At 32.3% G+C, this 18696-nt stretch overlaps 1 protein-coding gene across 2 annotated transcripts in view; it reads right to left on the minus strand.

Moving 5' to 3' along the window:
* Window positions 1-12468: 12468 nt before the first annotated feature.
* ITGB1 (integrin subunit beta 1) overlaps window positions 12469-18696 on the minus strand; it is a 48672-nt gene continuing 42444 nt past the window's right edge. For both annotated transcript variants that reach the window (XM_039839762.1, XM_039839763.1), the window contains exon 16: window positions 12469-13707. In XM_039839762.1, coding sequence (XP_039695696.1) covers window positions 13642-13707 — 66 coding nt within the window. In that variant the 3' untranslated portion in view covers window positions 12469-13641. The remainder of the gene's footprint in view (window positions 13708-18696) is intronic.

The following is an 18696-nucleotide window of genomic DNA, read 5'->3' on the forward strand; positions in this document are numbered from 1 at the left end:
GATATAAAATTATCCTCTACATATTTGTAAAGGTAAACATATGCCAAAGATTCAGAACTGAAGTATATAACATGAAAAAGAAGGACCAGAGGGAAAATGCACAAAAACCAATCAAAATTAAAAAAAAAAGAAGAAGAAACACAAGGACAAAGAAGTAATGGAAACACTGAGCTACCAGAAAGCAAAAGATAAAATGGCTATGGAAAAGCTTCATATTTCAATAATTACCCTAAATATAAATGGATTGAACTCACCAAAAAAAGGCACAGAGATGCAGATTGGATTAAAAAACAAAATTCAACCATAAGTTGCCTCCAGCAGACACATGTCAGTTCCAAAGACAAATATAGACTCAAAGTGAAAGGGTGGAAAATGATATTTCAAGCAAATGGCATTCAGAGAAAAGTGGGAGTAGTGGCACTAATATCAGAGGAAATAGACTTCAAAATAAAAAAGGTAAAGAAAGATACGAAGGGACACTTCATAATGATAAAGCGAATCACGCACCAAGGAGACTTATTAATATCTATGCTCCCAATCAGGGATCCCCGAAATATGTAAAGCAATTACTAACAGAACTAAAGGGAGAAACAGACCAAAACACTATCATAGTAAGGGACCTAAATATCCCACTGTCAGATCACCCAAACAAATCATCAGATCACCCACTGACAAATTATCCAAACAGAAAATCAATAAGGAAATAACATCCTTGAGTGACACATTAAGCCAACTGGACATAACTGACATTTACAGAGCATTTCATCCCAAAACAGCTGCTTTTACATTCTTCTCTAGTGCACAAGGAAAATTATCAAGGATTGACCACATACTGGGACACAGAGATAGCCTCAACAAATATAAGAAGGTTGAAATCATACCAGCCATATTCCCTGATCATAATGCTTTGAAACTAGAGACCAACTGCAAAAAGAAATCCACAAATACATGGAGATTAAACAACATGCTACTGAAAAATAACTGGGTCAAGGAAGAAATAAAATGAGAGATCAAGAGATACATAGAAATGAATGATAATGATAGTACAACATATCAAAACTTTTGGGACATGGCTAATGTGGTAATAAGAGGAAAGTTCATATCTTTACAAGCCTACTTCCAAAAACAAGAATGAGCCCAAATAAACAACCTAATGCTTCATCTTAAAAAACTAGAAAAGGAAGAACAAATGCAACCTAAAGTCAGCAGAAGGAAAAAATTAATGAAAATTAGAACAGAATTAAATGAAATTAAAACAAACAAACAAACAAACAAAAACAATAGAAAAAATAAATGCAACCAGGAGCTGGTTCTTTGAGAAGCTTAATAAAATTGACAAAACCCTGGCTAGACTCACTAAAGAAAAAAGAGAAAAGGCACAAATAAATAAAACCAGGGATGAAAGAGGATAAATTACAACAGACACTACAGAAATACAAAGGATCATACAAGAATACTATGAAAAAGTATGTAACACAAAATTTAATAACCTAAAAGAAACAGTAAAGTACTTAGAATGCTACAACCTTCCTAGACTGAATCAAGAAGAAGTGGAAAATCTAATTAGACCAATCAGCAGTATGGAAATTGAAACAATCATCAAAAATCTACTAAAGAGTAAAAGTCCAAGACCAGATGGCTTCACCAATGAATTCTACCAAATATTCAAAGAAGATTTAATATCTATTCTCCTCAAACTCTTCCAAAATATCGAAGAGGAGGCCAATATTACTCTGATACCGAAACCTGGTAAAGATAACACAAAAAAGGAAAACTACAGACCAATATCTCTCATGAATGCAGATGCAAAAATCCTAAATAAGATACTAGCGAATGGAATACAGCAGCATATTAAAAAGATTATACACCACGATCAAGTGGGCTTCATCCCAGAGGCACAAGGATGGTTTCAACAAATGCAAATCGATTAATGTGATACACCACATAAACAAATTAAAAAATAAGAATCATATGACATATCAATAGTGCAGAAAAAGCCTTCTACAAGATACAGCATCCATTTATGATCAAAACACTTAAAAAATCGGTATAGAAGGAAAGTACCTTAACATAATAAAGTACCTTAACATAATATATGACAAGCCCTCAGCCAACATTATACTTAATGGTAAAAACTAAAAACCTTCCCTCTAAGATCAGGAACAAGGCAAGGCTGTCTAATATCGCAACTCTTATTCAATATGACATTGGAGGTCCTAGCGAGTTCAATTTGGCAAGAGAAAGATATAAAAGGCATCCAAATAGGAAACAAAGAAGACAAACTGTCACTATTTGCTGACGATATGGTTCTCTATGTAGAAAACCCTAAATCTCCACAAGAACACCACTAGAAACAATAAGCAAATATAGTAAAGTCTCTGGATAGAAAATCAATGTTCAAAAATCCATAGCATTCCTGTGCTCAAATAATGAAGGATCATAAAAAGAAGTGGAAAAAATAATTCCTTTTGCAATTGCAACAAAAAGAATAAAATACCTAGGAATAAATTTTACGAAACAAGTGAAGAATCTATATAATGAAAACTATAAGACCCTATTAAAAGAAATCGAAGAAGATACAAAGAAATAAAAAGATATTCCATGTTCTTGCATTGGAAGAACCAACATAGTTTAAAAAGACCATATTACCTAAATCATTATAAAGATTTAACGCAATTCCCATCAAAATCTCATCAGCACTTTTTAAAGAAATGGAACAAAAATCATCAGATTTGTATGGAAGCACAAAGACCCCAAATTGCCAAAGCCATAGTAAGAAAAAAGAATGAGGCTGGAGGCATCACTCTACCTGACTTCAAATTATACTACAAAATGAGTCATCAAAACGGCATGATATTGGAAGCAAAACAGACACAGAAATGTGGAACAGAATCAAGAGTCCAAAAGTAAACACATATTTATACAGGCAAATAATTTTCAACATAAAAACTAAAAACAATGGAGAAAGGAAAGCCTCTTCAATAAATGGTGCTGGGAAAACTGGAAAGCCATCTGCAAAAGAATGAAACTAGACTGTTGTCTATCACCACACTCCCAAATTAACTCAAAATGGCTTAAGGGCCTGAATATAAGGCCTGAAATAATAAAACGCATAGAAGAAAACATAGGAACTAAATTCATGAAACTTGAACTTACAGAAGATTTTAAGAATTTGACCTCAAAGGCAAGGGAAGTAAAAGCTAAAATAAATGAACAGGATTACATCAAACTAAAAACCTTCTGCTCAGCAAAAGAAACTGTCAACAAGGTAAAGGGACAACCATCCAAATGGGAAAATATATTTGCAAACAACGCCTCCGATAAAGGCCTAATATCCAATATATACAAAGAACTCGTATGACTCAATAACAACAAAAAACAAATGATCCAATCAGAAAATGGGCAGGGGACCTTACTTCTCCCTAGAAGACATACAAATGGCCAACAAATATATGAAAAGATGCTCAACATCTCTAGCTATTAGGGAAATGCAAATCAAAACCACAATGAGATCTCATCTCACACCTGTTAGAATATATAATCAACAGGACAAGTAATAACAATTGTTGGAGACGATGCAGAGAAAAAGGAACCCTCATACACTGCTGGTGGGACTGCTAATTGGTACAGCCACTATGGAAAACAATATGGAGTTTCCTCAAAAAACTAAGAATTGACCTGCCATATGATCCAGCAATCCCTCTACTGGGAATTTACCCCAAAGACTTGAAAACCCATATCTGAAAAGATATTTGCACACCGATGTTCATAGCAGCATTATTCACAGTGGCCAGGACATGGAAGCAACCAAAGTGTCCTGCAATAGATGATTGGACAAAGAAGCTGTGGTACATATATACAATGGAATATTACTCAGCCATAAGAAGAGATGAAATACTGCCATTTGTGACAACATGGATGGACCTTGAGATAATTAGGCTAAGCGAAATAAGCCAGACAGAAAAAGTTGAAAATCACATGATATCACCTATATGTGGTATATAAACCTAAAAGCAACAAATGAACAGGACAAACAGAGACTCATGGACAGGGACTATAGACTAGTGGTTAACAGATGGTAGGGGGTGGGGGAGGAGCTGGGAGGTAGACAGGGTAAAGGAGTCAAATATAGGGGGCTAGGAGGAGAGTGAAGTGGGTAAAGGGGATCAAATATATGGTAGCTGAAGGAAACTGGACTTTGGACGGTAAACATAACACAACAGAATATACAGATGTCAAATGATAATGTTCACCTGAAAATTATATAATTGTATTAACCAATGTTACCCCAATAAACTTAATAATAATAACAAAAGACCCTATTAAAAGAAATTGAAGAAGATACAAAGAAATGGAAAGATATTCCATGTTCTTGGACTGGAAGAATCAACATAGTTAAAATGACCTTATTACTGAAAGCATTAAGCAGATTTAAGCCATCTTCATCAATACCCTTTGGTATTTTTTAAAGAAACAGAACAAAAAGTCATCAGATTTGTATGGAAGCACAAAAGATCCTGAATCGCCAAAGTCATCCTGAGAAAAATGAACAAGGCCAGATGCATCACTCTGGCCAACTTCAAATTATACTACGAAGTGGCAATGATCAAAATGGCATGGTATTAGCAGAAAAACAGACACACAGATCAGTGGATCAGAATCAACAGTCCATCACTGTTATCAACATTTGTTGGGCAGAAGCTGTCAATGTCCCTAGAGGAGCTGCTGCTGGTCAGACCCTCCACACCTGCCTCAAAGGCCCCTTCCTTTCTATGCAAGCCACATAAATCTAGGTCTCTCTTGGCCTAACCTGTACCGGTGCTATTATCGGAAATTAACTCCTAAAACTGGCCCTGAAATAAACAGATCACAGTAATGGGGCAACAAAAATTATGATACAAGAATGAGTGACATTATAAAATACATTTTTAAAGCACAGAAATAGTTTTTTAATCAAACATTAAAATTTGGTAAATTGATGGCTATCTTTTTATTTTTGATAAATATTTCGCAAAATGTTTTTATGTTTGAGTTATGTGAATACATATTCATCAAGAATCTGTATCAAAGAAGAAATTCTAAAGAACAAAGACATTCAGCTTTGAGATGCTCAGGTTGATTGGACTTCCGAAAGAGATGTACAACTAAAGGTAACCCCTAGTACAAGTAGCGCATAATTTTAATCTTATCTATATATTACTTTTCAGTAAAACAGTTGTGAAAATGTAATCACAATATTTCCTAAAAGCAGCAAATAGTATGTAAAAGTTGTTTTATATTCTCTACCTGTGTCATTTTAAATTATGTATTAGGATTTATTGATTTGAGACAAAGAGTTAAATTTTCATATCATTCGGGATTCTAATTGAAAATACTTTGCCAGTTTGGTGTGGGCTCTCAATCCTGGTATTAATTATCTCAATCCTGGATAGGCTTATTAGAACAGAAAGTATATGTATAGTTTTAGTTTTGAAAGATAAAAAGAGTTCTGGAGATTGCCTGCACAACGATGTGAATATATTTAATAGTACTGAGTTATCTACTTTAAAAATGACTAAGATAGTAATTTTTATGTGTATTCCACCACAAAATTTTTAAGATAAAATTCAAAATTAGATTTAAACATAAAAATTGAAAAACTATAAAACTTCTAAAAGAAAACAGAAGAAAATCTTCATGAACTTAGGGTAGGGCAAGTATTTCTTACAACTCAAGAAACACTATAAAAGTTTTAAAATATAGTAGATTTCAGCAAAATATAAGACTTCTGATCTTTGAAAGACACAATTAAAAGGGCAAACTAAAAACTGAAGAAAAATTTTAATACACATATCTAACAGCATTTATATCTGGAATATGTAAAGAAGCCTTACACCTTACAACTCATAATAAACAAACAACTTAATTTTAAAAAAGGCAAAATATTTAAACACTATATAAAAGAATAAAAAACAGAAGATAAAGACATTTTCAAGCAAGCAAAGATGGGAATATTTTATTTCAAAAACCTATACTGTAAGAAATGCTAGTTATTCAAGACGAAGGAATATGGTACCAGACACAAATTATCTCCTCAAAAACATTCAAAGAATTTAACATATCCAAAGTTGTAGGATTGAGCCAAAACACTGCTGAGAGAATAAATTATATCATTAAATGTTTATATTAGTAGGAAAAAAGGTCTCAATGACATAAGCTTGTAATTTAGGAAACTAGAAAAAGAGGAACAAATTAAACTTAAGGCAAGGCAAAGAATGGAAATAATATGAGTAGAAATTAATGAATTGAAAGCAAAAAATACAGAAAAAAAATGAGACTAAAACCTGGTTCTTTAAAAATATCAATAAAATTGATAAAACTAGTTAAACTGAGAAGGAAAAAAAGAAAAGACAAAAAATGATCACTATTAGGATTGAAATAGTGGGCATCTCTACATGTCCTACAAATAATGAAAGTAACAGGAAATATTCCAATGCCAAAAAATTTGACAAACTAGATGAAGTGGGCAAATGCCTTGAAAAACAAGCTTCTGGGGGTTATATAAGGAATAGATAATCTGAATTGTCCTATATCTATTTTAAAAATTTAAATTCAGAGTAAAGAACTTCCCACAAAAAAATATAGACATTGTTTCAATGATAAATTCTAACAAACATTCAAAGAAATAATATCAATTTGAGACAAACTTTCCAAAAAAAGAGGGCACATGTTTCATGAGGTAAATATTATCCTAAACGAAAACCAAAGTACGTTATAAGAAAACTACAGTCCAATATCTCATGAATATTGACACACAATCCTCCATAAAATATTACCAAATTATATCTAACAATATATTAAAAATATAATACATCATGACCAAAAGTGGATTTTTTTCCCAGGAAAAATGAACCTCATGAACCAACCTCTGTTAGCTTCACCTTTCTTCTGCAGCTTCCTCATCTCTCTTGGCCTTCACAGAACTGAAGAGTTAGGGCCTTGCTCTGGATTAGGCTTTGACTTAAAGTTGAAGCTGGTTTGATCTTCTAGTCAGACCACTAAAACTTTCTCCACACCAGCAACAAGGCTGTTTCACTTATCATTCATGTGTTTACTGGAGTAGCACTTTTAATCTCCTTCAGGAACTTTTTTGTATTCACCTACTTGGCTGTTTGGCACAAGAGCCCTAGCTTTCAGCCCGTCTGGGCTTTTGACATGCCTTCCTCACTAAGCTTAATCATTTAGAGCTTTTGATTTAAAGTAAGAGACGTACAACTCCTTCTTTCACTCGAACGCTCATAGGCCATTGTAGGGGTTGTTAATTGACCTAACTCCAATATTGTTGTGTCTCAGAGAATAAAGAGGCCCAGAGAGAGAGAGAGAGTGATGAGGGAATGGCCAGTTAGTGAAGCAGTCAGCACACACCCAACATTTATCAATTACATTTGCCATCTTATATAAGCATGCTACGTGGTACCCCAAAATGATTACAATAGTCACATCAAAGATCACTGATCACAGGTCACCACTAAAATATATAATAACAAAAAAGTTTGAAATATTGCAATATTTACCAAAATGTGACACAGAGATATTAAGTGAGCAAATGCTGTTGGGAAAAAGGCGCCAACAGTCTTGCTGGACACAGGGTTGCCACAAGCCTTCAACTTGTAAAAATAATGCAATATCTGCAAAGTGCATTAAAACGAGGTATTTCTGTATTATCAAAAAAACAAACAGTAAATGCTGGCAAAGATGTGGAGAAAAGGGAAACTTTCTAAACTGTCAGTGGAAATGCAAATTGGTGCAGCCACTATGAAAAACTGTATGGCCTTCGAAAAATTAAAAATAGAACTATTATATGATCCAGTAATTTGGCTTTTGGGTATATAGTGAAAAAAATGAAATCATTATCTTGAAGAGATATGTGTACCCCTATTTTCATTGTAGATTATTTAGCAATAGCAAAGACATGGAAAACACCTGTCCACTGACCAAATGAGTGGGTAAAGAAAAATGTGTGTACACACACACACAAACTCTAATATTATTCGGCCATAAAAAATGAAATCTTGCCATTTGTGACAACATAGATAAACTTTGAGGGCATTATGCTAAATAAAATAAGTTGCAGAGAAAGATAAATCTCACTTGTATGTGGAATCTTAAAACAACAATAAAAAACAACAAACTCATAGATACAGAGAACAGTATTGTGGTTGCCAGGGGTGAAGGAAATGGGTGAAGAGAGTCAAGGGTGTAAATTTCTATTTATAAGAGGAATAAGTTCTGGAGATCTAATATACAGTCTAGTGTTTATAAGTTAATACTGTCTTGCATATTTGACAGTTTCTGAGATTTTAAAAGTTCTCACATTAAAAATTTTAACTAGTGAGGTAATGGATATGTTAACTAACTTTACTGTGGTAATCATTTTGCAACATATACATATATAAAACCACTGTTTTACACCTTATACTTACACAATGTCTTGTCAATTTTACCTCAATAAAGCTGGGAAAAAATTAAAAGTAAAAAAAAAAGAAAGTTACCAAAAATTTCCATCACCCAAAACAAAGGCTCTGTAATCATTAGCAATGCTTCCCATTTCCACTTCTTCCCAGCCCCTGGTAAACTTTCATCTATTTCCTGTCTCTATGAATTTGCCTAGTCAAGGTATTTTGTACTGGAATCATACAATATTTGTCCTTTTATTTCTGGCTTACTTCACTTAGCATGTTTTCAGGATTTATCTGTCACAGGATATATCAGAACTTCCTTTTTATGGCTAAATAACATTCCATTGGTTGTACATACCACATTTTGTGTATTCATTTGTTGATGAATACGTACGTTGTTTCTACTTTTTGACTATTATGAATAATGCTGCAATGAATATTGACATACAGTATCTGTTTGAGTCATTGCTTTCGATTCTTTTGGGTATATATCTAAAATTGCTGGGTCATATGGTAATTTTATGTTTAGCCTTTTCAGAAACCAGTTTCCCATAGCCATTGCACCATTTTATACTTTCACCAGCAATGTACAAGGTCTCTAAATTTCCACATCTTCATCAACACTTATTTCCTTTTATTATTGCCATCTTAGTAGGTGTGAAGTGGTACTTCACTGTGGTTTTAATTTGTATTTCCCTGATGGCTAATGACGTTGAGCATCTTTTCATGTTTGTCGACTATTCATACCTTCTCTGGAGAAATGTTTATTCAAGTTCTTTACTCATTTTTTATTTGGTTGTCATGTTTATTTTGGTTGCTTATAGTTCTTTACATTTTGTATATTAATACTTTATCAGATATATAATTTGTAAATATTTTCCTATTCCATAGGTTTTCTTCTCATTTTCTTGAAAACATCCTTTAATGCAAAGGTTTTTAATTTGAATGAAGTTCAATTCAAACATTTTTCTTTTCTTTTGTTGCTCATTCTCTTGGTATCATATCTAAGAATCCAAGGTCAAATCCAAGGTCATAAATATTTATAATGTTTTCTTCTAAGAGTTTTATGGTTTAAGCTCTTAGGTTATTGATCCATTTTGAGGTAATTTTTTATATATGGTGTAAAGTGGGAACCCAATTTCATTCTTTCCATGTGGAAATCCAGTTACCCAGCACCACCTATTGAAGAGGTTTTTCTTTCCCCATTGAATAAACTTGGCATCTTTGTTAAAAATCAGTTGGCTATATAGGTATTTCAAACAATATGAGTTGTAAAAGAGAATAGAGAAACAGATAATATCTATAGCATGTTTGTTAATGATGGAAATGATCTAGAAAGAGAGGGAAAAATCAATGATGCCAGAAAGCGGTGAAATGCTTGTTGTAGTGGTCAAGAGGAAATACTATTTAAGATGTAAGTGGAAGGACTGGCTTGGAGTGCAGAGTTCATCCATAGGAACAGGCAGGAAGGCAGAGTATATCACTGCAGATCCTGCTTGGTAAGTAGACATGGTAGCAGTAACTTACGGAAACAAAACCATCCAAATACTTATTGGTTACCTACTTATTTTGTGCCAGACATTGTCCTAGGTATACAATAGAGAATCAAAACACACAGGTTCCTGTACTCATGGGGCTATCAAATCTAGGGATAAGACTGAAATATGAAATAGAAAGGACATGTGGCAGGCTTGAGGATCTGAGGAGCTGCAATGGGGGTGCTGGAACAATATAATCCATTCATGTTTTAAATGGTTGCTGAGGAGACAGCTAGCTATTAAAGGAGCATGAATGTTGATATATCTCCCAAGAATAATGCTGGTCAGTAAACATTAATAGAACACTGTTATCAACAAGCAAAGTCAACAATATATCAAATACTGTATATAAAATTAAAGGCAACTCTTTATCTACTATAAACTACTGAATAGATTAAACTATGGGATTTAAATATTCTAAAGTGTTTCCCTTCACAGCGGTCCATAATTAACTCTTGTATAATATACCAGTTTATTTTAGAATTAGTCCTAATGAGCCCATAAACCCAAAGTAGAAAATCAAGTAAAATTAAATGAAATATCACTAATAACCTTTTATGGAAACTCTCTAATCTTGAAAAATTCATATATTTTAATATAGTTAAAACCCAGTGAAGACTGAGTGTAGAAGGAAATGAATATAAAGGTTGTCATTATCAGTGGACTTAAATGATTAGTTATTTGTCTCATGCTTCATGCTAGCATTTTTGTACCCCAAAGGTTCTAGTTTAGATAACATATCACCCTCACAGTGGGCTATTTAACCTTAATCTAATCTGGCCTGAAAAATATGCTACCACTTATCTCTCAGAAGCTAATTCTCCTATCCCTAAATTCTCAAAAGAATCTTGGGACATGAGAGCCAGTGAAGTCTTCATAGACTCAAAAGGAGTCCTGGAGGTATTTTTTCTGAACTCCTTTGAACACAGTAGGTAAGAAAATCTGTCTTCAGGGAGACAGGCAACAGACTAAAGACAAATGCCTCCATTCAAGTTTATCTATCAAACTCCACTAGGAAACCAAAAAAAAAAAAAAAAAAAAAAATGCCAATTCTGGGTTAAAATAAAAAGTTGAGCAGAGTGACCAGGTCTTATCTGGACATTTTTATCAAAGAAATTCATATTCATAATTTGTAATAGAATAAGAAAACTTTGTAAAGTGTCAAGGAATTACTGCAAAATATGCCACTATTAACACTTGACATTGATCAAATAATATATGCATACCTAACATTTTATAAATATTCATATTATAGTTTGAATAAAAATATTTATACCTAATTTTACTTTCAGAACTATTTTTTGGAAAGCATTTCATTGGAGGTCAAAATGTACTGTTGCTAGGAAAATTTTTAGTGACAAAGTTCTATGTGGCTTCAATCAAAGCTAATTATCAATCTCTTCGACTGAATTTTAAAATTGCCAGTTTCAAAACTAAAATTATTCAAATGTCAATGCTCTTACAGTCAGCATGAGAAATAACTCTATACAATTCCTCTAGCTTCCAAATAAAAGGATTTCTATCATCAGAAAATGTTTATAATTCATTTAAATCTAAAAATTCACCATATTCAGTGTCAAAGATATGTAAGGAAAAAATCAAAGATATGTAAGGAAAACAGACTATATTTGTAAAAAAACACAAAAACCAAAAAACATTATAGCAAACTTCTAGAGTGGAAATACGTAATTCAATTCAATTGAATTGATTATGCCTAAGGCATACAGAAATGAGTTGAGCTAAGAGGGAGTGTGGGTGGTGGGAAATGGAAAATGAGGCAGGATAAAATGAAGTGATAAACAAACAAGATAATTTTTGTCATAGAACTTACAAACTAGTAAAAATATAATTCTCAGATGAAAGATGATTCACTCTAAGCTAGGAAATACATTTAAGTGGAATAAGTAAAAAGGATACCAGTTTTTTAAAAATGGAACACTGTAAATGTGAGATTGGTAAAACTGAAATTTTAAACATCCTCTCCCCCAAAACTTCTTTTGTTTTATGCTCTAGGAAAGTATATTTCTTTTAATAGCTTTATACAAGTATTTTTATGGAGATATACATATACTTTCTAACACAAATAAACCACAGCCAAATGAAAATAAAATTTTCCTTATCAAAAAAGTAACAATTGCTTATCTGTATCTTAAAGTGATAGAATTTCTAGCTTCTAGTTAACAGCTCTAAGATGACCTTCATAAAGAGTTAATTCTGATTAACGTAAGGATGAAACGTATCTCCTAGTGCTGGGTGGGGGATGAAGAGTTATCTAATATTACTTAGAGAGCTCAAAGGTACTCTGAAAATCTCTTTTACCATATCACTTTTCCTTATGTCCCTGGCACATCTTTTATTTTTATTTTTTTAAAGAAATATGTTTTACCTTAAGTGAAATATCCATCAACCAGAAATGTTTTTCGGCAGTCTCTTTAAGCCATATAAATTTTATGCAAAGTGACGAATATATCAAAATAGAGTGAAACGTACAATTTAAGTATTTTAGGCATTTTTATTTAATAAATAACTTCAGTAAACAGCACTGTAAAAAGTGATCTGTTAAAATTAAAAGGCACTTAAAACAAGAATGTGACTAGTATGAAACAAAATGGGCAACTCAGTGAGAAATATACAGTGGTCTGTTATTGCAGTAATTGAAAGTAAGACTTGTGTTAAGTGATAACTGTTGCATAAGCCACAGAACAACTTCATGTGATCATTAAGAAGGCAAATTTACAGCGAAAACAGCAAAGAAAAAGTACTGATAAAAAAGTCTTACCCCAAAATTGCAAGTGCATTAAATGATTAGAAGTGGTGATAAAAAGCACCAGGCTTTAAACAAAATAAAATGAATAAAATAAAATAAATTCACGAACCAAAGGTCCCCAATTCAGCAAATACTATGTAAAATAAGGCCTTTATGTAAGTAATGCTAAATTAAGGACTTTTTTGCAGAAAATGTCCCAATACTTTTATCCAAGACCTAAATTTATAACAAGAAGGCATAAAAGTTACCAAAATCAAGTAACTCTTAAAATGGCACACAGATTTTAAAGCTGTTTTTTCTTCCCAACGCTGATTTTTCTCATGGCCTTTGTAGAGCAAATATTTCAAAACTATTTTACAAAAGTAGCTCCCAACATACTCATCTTTCAGATATGTCATCAGTCATGTCTAGGAGGCAAATAGCAAAATAATAAACTTAAAACAATTCTAAACTAGCAAATAAGACACTTTGGATTTTTTATAACTGAAAAGTGACATATCTGTAAAGCTAAAAATCAGTTTTAATACTTGATTAATAGAAACTCTCATACTCATTACTTTAACTACTGTACTGCCCTTTCAATCACTCTAGAAACATCACTTAATCCAATAAGAGCTTGATTTCAATAGTCCAGGAGGAAAAGGTCAAAAAGGCACAATGTGACCTTAGCTGACAAGGATAACCATCCTGTCTCAAGTCTTTTGTCAGTCTCTGGCATTGATTATAACATTATTTTCAAAATAATATAAAAAATTTTAAATTATACATATTGTACATTTTCGAGACCTGCACATGAGTAAAACCCATGGTGATATCGCCCTAAAGCTACATTATTTTGTGACTATGGAAATCGCTACTTTGCATTCAGTGTTGTGAATGAAATGTACACAGGTAGTGCTCATTTTCCCTCGTACTTTGGATTGACAACAGTTGTCACGGCACTTTTATAAATAGGATTTTCACCCTAAAAAAGAAAAAAAGAAAAACGATCAGTTACTCTAAAAATCATGTAATATTACTTTATAAAACAATGCCGAAAGCTAGTCATGTTCAGAAGTCATTTCTATTTTTTCTGTCCAAATATCACATTCAATTTTTTAAAAAGGTATTAATAAAAGTTTATACAAATATGAAAAATGAAAGCTTTGATCTACAGGTCTAAAGATGCCCCTGTAATCTGGTATGATTTCATTCTTGAGTCCTTCCTCCATTGGAGAGCTAATTCGACAATGTCCTCCATAGTAGAGAATGTGCTATTATGGTTTCTCTCATTTAACTAGTTTTGAATACGTGTTTTAAGAAAGAATTAACTCTTCTGCCCCTAACTGCTTGATTCTTAATCTTTTATTGTACACAGAAGGTACCTGATAAATAATAAGAATCCTTGGCTTTCATCTCTGTGAGGGAGGTGTTCACCTGAGGCTCTTCCACAAAAGTTACTGATTATGTTAACAAATATAATTACCATTCTTCGTGAAATAATTGTTATTATTCAATATTGCATTGGCAAAATGTTTTTTATTTTAAGAGTATTAAAACCAAGTCTAGTAAATGACTCCAAGCCATAAATAAGAGGTCTTTCAAGATCCCAAAATATATTGACAGTGATGTTTCAAACAGGAAAATAACAGACAACCCCACACTCCCATTTTCTTTAAGTCTCTTATGCTAATTGATACATTTAAATATCTGACATAGCATTCTTTTTTTCTCCTGTTCTTGTAAACTGAAAGTACGCTTGAAAGTCAAGCGAGATATACTGCAAAATAATCCTCTAGCAGAGGAAACTGCAGTGAGTACAAACCAAATAAACATTAAATGACAACTTAAAACATTAAATTTTTAGACATATATTAAGATTTTGAAATGTTGTTTAGTTTTATATATCTCATCAGATCCATTTGTAGTAATTTTTAAAAATATTTATAGAAAGCATCTAAACAGTAATTTTGCTTTTATATTTATACTTCATTGCATATTACATTTGGACTTGGCTTTTACTGCCACAATTTTTGTCCTCAGAATAGTTTGCTGGACAACAAACATGAAAATAAATTAAGTTACTTTGATATAATAAATAGATTTCTGTACATAATAAAGGAATAGTATAAAAAAGAGACTGACTTTGAGAAGAGATACTGTCATAGTGAACTAGACTACAGATAAAATAATGAAAGGTAAATAGAAACATATGCAAAATCAAAGTTCATATGCAAAGTCGAGGTGTAGGGAAGAATGACACATTTAGCAGAAATATCTATAATTCATAAGTTTTTAAGGATGAATATGTGAGTATATATTTTGAGGTGTGGAGAAGGGAGAAAAGACAAGAAATAAGACAGTGCCAAATCAGGAAAGGTTCTGTATATGCCATACTAAAAAGACTGAATTTTATCCTGTAGATAAAAAATCACTGAAGGAGAGTATCGTATCTAAGGGCTGAGTCCTGAGACACCAAATAAAGCACTATGATTTCAGCTCAGCAGTTAGTCTGAATACCAATTAAAACATGACAATATACTTTAGCTACACACACTCCCCTACTGTATAAAATACAACCTGATCAGCCATTTTTTAGAAACATGGAGGAACTCAGGATCCCTTAGAAACTAATATTATATAATCTGAATGATAAAAACCATATAGGATATCAATTTCTGAGCTCTAATCCCAACTAGATTTAATACATTACCATACACACATTACAGCAGACATTTCATAACAGAGATGGGAAACTGGGCCCTAGCAACTACATTCTTAACAACTTATATAGTACAAATGGGGTACACTTGCTATTTCCATCTTCCTATGTGCATATGAGGCTAGTACTGCCTGTCCATTCTTTCAAATATGCTGGGAAAATAAATTACCATTTAAATAAATTTCTTTAATGCATTAGATAAATCTAATATTTAATACTTAAAAATTGTAAGCAAGGTACAAAAAAAATCTGGAAAAAAACAAAAAACAAAAGAAAAAAACCACTTAAGTTATTGATGAGTCCAAAGTACAATTTACATGGCAGACTTACCTTTGAAGAAGTTTGCCTTTTCATATAAACAAACATTATTATATTTCAAAGTCCAGCCAAACAAAAATTCAACATGCAAGGTTAGAGGTAAAATTAAACTATATGCATTAGGCATCACTTTAAATGGAGGTAAACTAAAATAATTCAGATTAGTTTTCATCATTCAGAGTGCAACCCCAACCCTATCCCAACAACAAAAAAGTCTATTTAAATCAAGAGAGCAGGGGCATATTTAGAAAGAAAATCCTCTGTACTCAGTAAAATGTGATCCTTGTGCTCATTCTGGAATGGCTGACAATGATGGTTAGAGAATATCTCGGTAAAATATATTAAATATACAATGCACAACTATAAGAGATTAGGAGTCCATTATTTTTACATAACAACAGGGGAGGCTAGACTAGACAATTTTTTCAATCTACTTTAACAATTATAATGTTGATAATTTGATTTTTTTTATTATAGCAACATGAGAGTCTTATGTGCTAAAATACAGTTTCTGCCCATTACCCAAAATGTTGATGATATAACTGATTGGAAAACTTTGATTCCATATCAGAAAAGTGTTTTACAAGCCATGATTTGTTTTAATTTCCTGATGTTCATTAATTTCTATTTTTCATTTCTACTTTAATTTTTCTTGAGAAAACAGAATAACCCCTAGCTGTTAGTTCACCTGGATTTCACGAATAAAGACATTTTTACTTTTGCTTCTTGAATTATCTAAAATGCTTATTTTGTCTGAAAAAATAACATTTCAGCCAAAAATTAATTGAATAATATAAACTTTAAGTTTCACTATTATTGATAATTTCCTTCAGAGTACAATTTAATGTACAGCAAAGGTGAAAACTTCGCCGTTTGGTAGGACATAAAGAATTGACTGTTTTTGACCTATCAAAAAAAAAAAAAACAACAACCCTAGAAAGAAAGAAAAAAAGCAAGCAAATCAGTTTCCTTCTAAAAATGACTTTCTGGAAAGTATTAGGTAAGAAAAAGAATGGGGCAAGTCTTAGACTAACATGGAAATGTACCAGCCTGCCCATATATAAATCTGATTATAATTTTCTGGAATGAAATTTAACTTTGCTATTTCAGAAATCTTAAAATCTGCTTAGAAATAAAAGAAAAATCTGACCAGATGAGTTCTAATATTTTTGGTAGTTCCTATATCTCTAAATATATTAAACATTTCTGTATTAAGATCTTATTTGTTATTATTTTATAAGTATACTCTAGTAAACAAGCAAAACTATAGTGTTGGTTTCCGTGTAATAAAGTGATTTCCCTGTTGCAATGTTTGCCCAATGCAGTAGAGTTACTCTAAATTACAACAAATGTCAAAAAGCTATAATTTTCTATAAAGAGTGATCCACCTCTTCCTAAGCAGGTAACCGAGTTTTCTGAAGATATGTGACTGCTGCCAGTACATTGTAGTGGACACAAACTTGGACCCTGGAGTCCAATTGCGTTTGAATCTCAACTCTTCCACTAACAAAATATGTGAATGTGGGTCAAAAGTTACCTAATCCTTTTGTGCTTCAGTTTTCTCATTGGTGAAATAATAAAAGTAGTTGGGAAAGGAAAGAATTCTGGATCATCAGTCAAGAGAATATGTCCTAACCACAACCTTTTTATTAGAAAGTTTTTGGGGCTTGTGTTAAAATATGCTAGAAGCATTTCATGAAATTTCAGTTATAAGGAAGAATCCTGCCCACTACTGGTAAGAGAAAATGATAAATTTATCATCCAAGTAAAACATACACTCACCATAATAACTTAGCCTCGCTTAGAGAAGAGAATAAGTAAGCCTTATTACGACTATGAGATTTTCAACTAAGTTTTTATTTAAAATTATAACTGGACTTTTTAAAGTCTCTTAGCTTTCTTTTTAAAAGTTCAATGTTAGAATTGAATGGTCTTCTGGTCTTTAATGGAATTTCAAGTTACAATGAATAAAAAATCTCAAAATATTTCTAGAACAAATAACAATGACATTGTAGTTGTATATTATACAAATATTACACCAGGGTACACTTATTTTTCTATGTGCCACTTAGATTTCACATTTACTTTTCACTATTTCACCCCAAAACTTACATATGGTAATTTATTCTAGAAGGCTAATAGAGCACTGAACCACAGTGAGGATTATGACCTACAGGCTGATATTATACACTGTAGTTCATTAGCTACAAGCAACCATACTACGGAACAGATATTATTACTGACTCCTTGTTAAAGATATAAAAAACTAAAGCTCTGAGAAGCGAATGACTTAATGCTACTCTACTTACTAAATGGAAGAACTGAGATTTTACCCGAGGTCGGTCTGACCACAAAGCATTCTCTTCCCACAATAACACAGCTGCTGCTTCTATTCCATTGTTTTAAAGCCCTTCTAAACACTAACTCTAAATTAACACACAAAAAGGAAAGCCATTATATAGCCATATAAAGCCAAACTTTTAAAAAATAGCAATAGTGATAAAAGACACACAGTGCAGTAAAAAAGGATGAATGTTCACATGCAAAGACAGAGAATGAAAGAAAATACGAACGGCAACTTAGAGACCAGCTTTACGTCCATAGTTTGGATTCTTGAAATTATTAATAGGACTCTTGTAAATCGGATTTTCTTGCTAAAGTGAAAGAAATAGTTTCTAATGATTTCACCATAAAAAACTGACATGTATAGTGTTCAAACACTATAAGAGAATTTTTACTACTTTACACTTCTAAAATTCATTATTTTCAAATTCATTTACAATTTAAAAATACTGAAGATTGTCAGTTTTCTTGTATCAAAAGATTAATACACAAAGTCCAACATCTGGCTGCCCCACCTTTGACTCCACATTTCAAAGCACTAAACTCTAGCACAAACTTTCAGACACTAATAGCTTTTAAAATTTTTTATAA

The sequence above is a fragment of the Pteropus medius genome, unplaced genomic scaffold, assembly GCF_902729225.1.
Source record: "Pteropus medius unplaced genomic scaffold, Ma_sr-lr_union100, whole genome shotgun sequence".
In the NCBI taxonomy this organism is placed as follows: domain Eukaryota; kingdom Metazoa; phylum Chordata; class Mammalia; order Chiroptera; family Pteropodidae; genus Pteropus; species Pteropus medius.